We start from the raw sequence: 6,274 nt of genomic DNA, 5'->3' as shown, positions 1-6,274 counted from the left end.
AGCCGGCCCGCCTGATCAGTTTATCCAGCCTGGAGGTGTCCTTCTTGGATATGCTTCCCCCGCAGCACACCACAGTGTAGAAGAGGACACTGGCGACCACAGACTGGTAAAACATCCACAGCAGTTTGCTGCAGATGTTGAAAGACCGCTGTCTTCCCAGGAAGTACAGCCTGCTCTGTGTCTTCCTGTACAGGTGGCTGCTGTGTTGTCCAGTCCAGTTTGTTATCCAGCAACAGCCTGGGGTATTTGTGTGATTGAACTGCCTCCACCTCAACTCACTCCAGCAGGACTGGTCGCGGTCTTGGTCTGAGCCTTCCAAAGTCAATGACCAGCTCCCTCGTCTTCGAAGTGTTGAGCTGTAGGCAGTTAGTGCGACACCAGAAAGCAAAGTCCCCCCACGAGACTCCGATACTCCTCCCTGTCACCCCTGACACACCCAACGATGGCTGTGTCATTGGCGTACTTCTGTATGTGGCATTTTTAGTGAAATCTGTAGTGTTATTTACTTTACAGTCTCTCAAACTTTGTTACATTGTTGCAAGAGCTGCTATATTCTATAAATAAAGTTTATTTATATGCCCAGTTTTAGCCATTTTCTTTTGATGAAAACTTTTAGAAATAGTTTTATTTCCATTCATCGTCCTGCACCTATCTTCCAGGTGTTTGCAAAATGTATGAAGAGCATCTCAAGAGGATGAATCCAAACAGTCCCTCCATAACTTACGACATTAGTCAGTTGTTTGACTTTATTGACGACTTGGCTGATCTGAGCTGTCTTGTGTAAGTATGATTTTTTTTTAAATATGATTTTAAGATAAGATTTAGTTGGTCAATGTCTATTTATTTGAATAACAGTCAACCTTGCATTGAAAGTGTTGATGACTTCCAGTAAATATAACTATTACATTTTTATACAGGTACAGAGCTGACACTCAAACATACCAACCATACAACAAAGACTGGATCAAGGAAAAGATATATGTCCTGCTGCGGCGTCAGGCTCAGCAGGCAGCGAAGTAAACGCATCAGTGAGGCGTTGTCCTGCTTCACACGCTTGGAAGGAGTTTATGCTGCACTGTATTTCTTGAAGATCGGTGTATAAGGACAACATTGTCAGACTGACAAGGGAAGGGTTTTTGTATACTATACGTTTGGAAAGGAAGGGGCTGTCACACAGGGGAAACATCAGAAATGTTGGCGTTTGTAGAAAATAATGGAGTCATGCCTGGCAGCATATGTACGTCTGTAATTTGTTACACTGAGTTCAGAGTTTTGCAAGGACGAACTTATTGATGGAGAGGGATCCAGGCTTTGAAAAATGCTCCACAGGCTTGAAAACGTTTTTTGATCAAAATTTTAGTAGTGTGATTTCAGTTTCCCTAAAAGTTCTGACACTTTTTATATACATGTACTGGGCAGTTGGAATTGAACATGCTGTGCATTTCGAATGCAGGTGATTTTGTTTGACATGTACATGTCTGCAGATTGACTAACCCATTAATGTAACTGATCCCAGAACATTTATTTCCCATATTTCATCTATTATTATTATTATTGTTACTTTATCCCACTATCATGATGTAAAATGCTGTTTTTGTTAACATTTTGTTTAGTATCTGATTTCAACTATCCCTGTTTGTTTTCTCTGATATGAACAAAATAAACTATTGTTTTCTGAATGGTCTACACTCTTGAATATGCAACTGTTAACACAATGAGGTATACATTTTCCTGTTCATTCAGAGTCTCTGTATAGAAATAGCTGTTTGGTAGGGAACTACGTTAGGATCCATGTATCTGTCAAATAGTTGCACTACTGCCTAAATGTGATGCAGAGTGGCTGAATAGTAAGTTGTATAAAATGTAAAGGGCAGAATGATGTTGGATGTTGCTGGAACCTCGACGAGTAATTTCTGCGGATCACCATTAGAAATTGAATTTCTGGGCTGTTATGTTACTGTGTCTTTAAATGTGGCCGGCTGCCCTGTTGTTGCTGTACTGGAAACCCCGTACTGACTGAAGGGACCCAAGATGGCTGAATACTCACAGGGGGGGCAGTTAGCCATTATCTGAGCAAGACATCGGGAATGAATGGCAAATAGCGTTGTAATGTAAAGTGTAACCTTAAAGTAATTACACGACTATAGTTTGTTGGTTTGCATATTGTTTTGGAATGCATGAATACCAGTAAGGAGAGAGTGGTCTCTCCGCGGCCCCGAGCCAGAACATGGCGGAACACTTGGGGAAGAAATAGCATAGCCGCTAACGCTAGCTAACTGGCGCATTATTCAGACACAATTAATAACATTGGTCCAGGGTAAACACGGTGTCTGCCGTCCGCAATAGAAAAATAATGTTATCGCTGCACAGCTGTGGTCATTTTGCTTCAAATGGTTGTTTAACATCGACTATATAGAGCGTAGACAGTTAGCGTATTAGCTAGCTAGCTAGTTAACTCGTTAGGTTTTCGAGCTAACGTTGCCCGCTAGCGTACAAACTAACGTTACCAATAATCTGACATTGTTTTGGGGGCCAAATATCGTTACGGTGGGGCTCATTCTGGATAGTGTTACTCATCTCTTAACTGTGTGCTAGGACTCCGCAATATCCGTCATCCCTTGTTTTGTCGATTAACACGTTCTAATCTAATGTTAGCTAATGCCCTCCACGTAAAGTAATGTTAGACGGTCGTTAGCTTAAAACAATGATCTGTAAGATGATTTAGTGGGGCGAGTTGCTTCTAACACAAGCAATATACGTATTATCAGCAGTTCGTTAAAATAATCAGATATTATAATCGTAACTGCATAATCGATCCGGGAATCATCCTGGATGCTCGTCCGGGTGTTGCGCTTCTAAGCTCCTTCAAAGAACTGTTGACCTGAACTGGTTGACCCCTGACACTAGCTAGCTAGGTAGTTAAGTTAGTACTGCATTGTAGACGTGATCAGGTGTTAACCGTGAATTGAAGTTGTGGCGTTACTGACGTTAGGTGAAGCAGGCACCCTGTAAAAGCCAAGAAGGTCCGGAAGGGGGAAACCGGTTACAACTACCTGCCAGGATGACTGACACTCGTCGACGAGTCAAAGTCTATACCCTCAATGAGGACAGACAGTGGGATGACCGTGGGACCGGGCACGTCTCCTCGGGCTATGTGGAGCGTTTGAAAGGCACGTCTCTACTGGTGCGAGCAGAGAGTGATGGTGAGGCAATATAACTATTAAAAGGGATTGGCATATGCCAATTACGAGATCACTTGCAGTGTTGTGGTCACCGTTATAGATGCTCAATACTTACTATATGTAACTAATACCTTCCACATAATTATTTTAATCACCTTAAACCATGCATGTAACCCTCATTTGCCTGCAGTGAATACCGTAACCTATCCTCTTCATGTCATTTTGGCAAAACTTGTGGGACACCTTTGTTTTTAATCTGACAGGTTCCCTACTGCTGGAGTCCAAAATCAATCCAAACACTGCCTACCAGAAACAACAGGTCAGTATATAGCATGGTGCAGTATACTGCTAGAATATAGATTTTCCTTCTATGTGTACTAATCGTAAATTGGCTTTGTTTTTCTTTTGGAAAGGATACATTGATAGTATGGTCAGAGGCAGAAAATTATGATCTGGCACTCAGCTTCCAGGAGAAGGCTGGATGTGATGAAATCTGGGAGAAAATATGCCAGGTAGCTGCACTTATCTTTTACGTGGGTGTGTGTTTGTCTGCTCAATCTGTGAATGCATTTTATATCAAGTGTGTTTGGGTGTTCCAGGTAATAGGTTCTGTAACTAATCACATAGTCTGTCACTCATGTGTTAAGGTGCAGGGAAAGGACCCATCAGTGGACATCACCCAAGATGTGGTGGACGAGTCTGAGGAGGAACGCTTTGACGACATGTCTTCGCCAGGTCTGGAGTTACCACCATGTGAACTGAACCGCTTGGAGGACCTGGCTGAGCTGGTGGCCTCCTCACTCCCATCACCACTGCGGCGCGAGAAACTGGCACTGGCTGTGGAAAACGAGGGATACATTCGCAAGCTTCTGGAACTGTTCCGTGTGTGTGAGGATTTGGAGAACAGAGAGGGACTGCACCACCTGTATGAAATCATTAAAGGCATCTTCCTGCTCAATCGTACTGCACTTTTTGAGGTTATGTTCTCTGAGGAGTGCATCATGGACATCATTGGTTGTCTGGAGTTTGATCCAGCACTCCCACAGCCACGGCGGCATCGGGAGTTTCTAACTAAGACAGCCCGCTTTAAAGAGGTGATTCCCATCTTGGATCCTGAACTGCGTCAGAAAATACACCAGACGTATCGGGTGCAGTATATTCAGGACATGGTGCTGCCCACGCCCTCTGTTTTTGAGGAAAACATGCTGTCCACCCTGCACTCCTTCATCTTCTTCAACAAGGTGGAGATTGTGGGCATGCTACAGGTGAGACGGGCAGACAGATATGTATTTTAAGGTTTGCCAGTGAATTTCTTATATTTTCAAATAATGTGTGTTTTCATTTTTAAAATATTCCCCTTGCAAAAGCATATGCTACAAATGCTTATGCCAAGACAATCCTGCCATGACCTCAAAAGGCACACATAAGAGAATATTTAAAAAGAAAAAAGTTTATGCCGTGAGGACTAGAAATTACAGTATCTGTAGGATTACATTTTTGGACGATTGTGCTTTACACAGTCAGTTTGTCTGCTAGTCTTCTATGGTCATGTGACCTTTGTGTTTTTGTACTGTGTCAACTCAGCAGTGTTTATGTATGGCTGTCTCCATAGAGATGGAGAAGTGTTGTGTAAATCAGTTATGCTACGCTAGAGGAAAACTGGCATGCTGTTGACTCTGGTGGTTCTTTGTGAAGTTCTGAAGTTGAACACTACTGATCCGGACTTTTTCTTCCTTCCTTATTCTGAGGCAGTCTTGTCATATAAACACACAAGTCTTTGTTCATTTTAAATAACACTTGATCTGTTTGAGTTGTCTGTGTAAAAATCTTATGTACATAACCCATCAGTAAAAAAAAACCCCACAAATGTTATGGTGGTGTTTTTTTCAGACTTTTTTTTAGTAGACTGTAGTAGACTGCATTAATGTAAACTGCAATAGTTCTGAATAACAGTGAACAGTGATTTCTGGTTGTGAATTAAATCTAAAGCAATGTTTATGATGGAGACAAATTATGTCACACTATAACTTCAAAATCAGTTATTGGTAAATATGGTGAATTGTATTTTTGTTTGCTGATTATTTGTATCTGACTAATACTATTACAAAACAACAGAACAACACCTGTGTTACAATAGATTTAACCTTCAATAAATATCAGGGTCAAGGTTAATTCTTTCGGTATCCTGATTTGTTGTCCCTCAATGTGATACTCACCCCGTCTCATCTCTCCTTCCTTTTTGATGTCAGGACGATGAGAAGTTCCTGACTGACCTTTTTGCACAGCTAACAGATGAGGCTACAGATGACGACAAAAGACATGAACTGGTATGCCAGACCTTAATCAGAGTTTATTTATCAATTGCTGTCTTCATTTTTCATCCTTGTCCCTTGTTTCATAGACGCATGATTTGTTTCTTCCTCACAGGTGAACTTCCTAAAGGAATTCTGTGCATTCTCACAAACGTTACAACCTCAAAACAGGGACGCCTTCTTCAAGACATTGTCAAACATGGGCATTCTACCTGCACTAGAGGTCATCCTGGTGAGTGCAGAAACCTCATCATTTATCAGAATTGAGTTAATTGGATAGTTTGCTGGGACATACAAAGGATTTGGCTCCTGGTGTCAGTAGCTTTGGTAGTGGGGTGACCCAATTTTGCATTAAGGCCTCTTCACAGTCGCCGTTCCCTACCTGTCGCACGGCAGTGTGACGTAAAATGATGTAAAGCGACGTAAAGCTCGCTGGTGTGGCAGCATCTAAAGTGCGTGACCAGAGGTCGTGCACCACTCTATTGTTTTCATGACACATGACAAAGCAGAAACGGGAAACATGGACGAGTTCTTTTATGGTGAGTTAATGGCTTGATCCAACCAAGTAGGTCATTGAATCCTGCAGACATTATGAAGTATTCAAAGTGCTTCTCTTCGTCTATCATCATTTGTTTCACAAGGATATTGAACTCACCATATTTATCTCTGGCAATATTCAAAGGACAAACATTCCACCTTCTTTTTCTGTGTTTCTTTGCAAGCAGGCTCAAGAGCAGCTATTTTTCCTCATCCATTGACTCCAATATCATCTTAGCCACT

General features: G+C 41.9%; 2 protein-coding genes across 10 annotated transcripts in view; both read left to right on the top strand.

The window, feature by feature from the left end:
- Window positions 1-1,315, top strand: part of erh (ERH mRNA splicing and mitosis factor) — a 2,793-nt gene extending 1,478 nt beyond the window's left edge. The window contains exons 3-4 of the mRNA XM_032542724.1: window positions 660-780; window positions 918-1,315. Coding sequence (XP_032398615.1) covers window positions 660-780; window positions 918-1,020 — 224 coding nt within the window. The 3' untranslated portion in view covers window positions 1,021-1,315. The remainder of the gene's footprint in view (window positions 1-659; window positions 781-917) is intronic.
- Window positions 1,316-1,965: 650 nt separating this feature from the next.
- Window positions 1,966-6,274, top strand: part of smek1 (SMEK homolog 1, suppressor of mek1 (Dictyostelium)) — a 16,227-nt gene continuing 11,918 nt past the window's right edge. For 4 of the 9 annotated variants that reach the window (XM_032542722.1, XM_032542721.1, XM_032542719.1 and 1 more), the window contains exons 1-6: window positions 1,995-3,203; window positions 3,446-3,501; window positions 3,596-3,694; window positions 3,830-4,447; window positions 5,432-5,509; window positions 5,610-5,726. In XM_032542722.1, coding sequence (XP_032398613.1) covers window positions 3,062-3,203; window positions 3,446-3,501; window positions 3,596-3,694; window positions 3,830-4,447; window positions 5,432-5,509; window positions 5,610-5,726 — 1,110 coding nt within the window. In that variant the 5' untranslated portion in view covers window positions 1,995-3,061. Of the gene's footprint in view, window positions 3,204-3,445; window positions 3,502-3,595; window positions 3,695-3,829; window positions 4,448-5,431; window positions 5,510-5,609; window positions 5,727-6,274 lie in introns of all 9 variants that reach the window. The other 5 variants (XM_032542720.1, XM_032542717.1, XM_032542714.1 and 2 more) reach the window with 3 other exon arrangements.

This window comes from Etheostoma spectabile, chromosome 18 (assembly GCF_008692095.1).
Source record: "Etheostoma spectabile isolate EspeVRDwgs_2016 chromosome 18, UIUC_Espe_1.0, whole genome shotgun sequence".
Classification (NCBI taxonomy): domain Eukaryota; kingdom Metazoa; phylum Chordata; class Actinopteri; order Perciformes; family Percidae; genus Etheostoma; species Etheostoma spectabile.
Note: the sequence above shows the minus strand (reverse complement) of the source record. Positions and strands in the feature narration are given on the sequence as shown.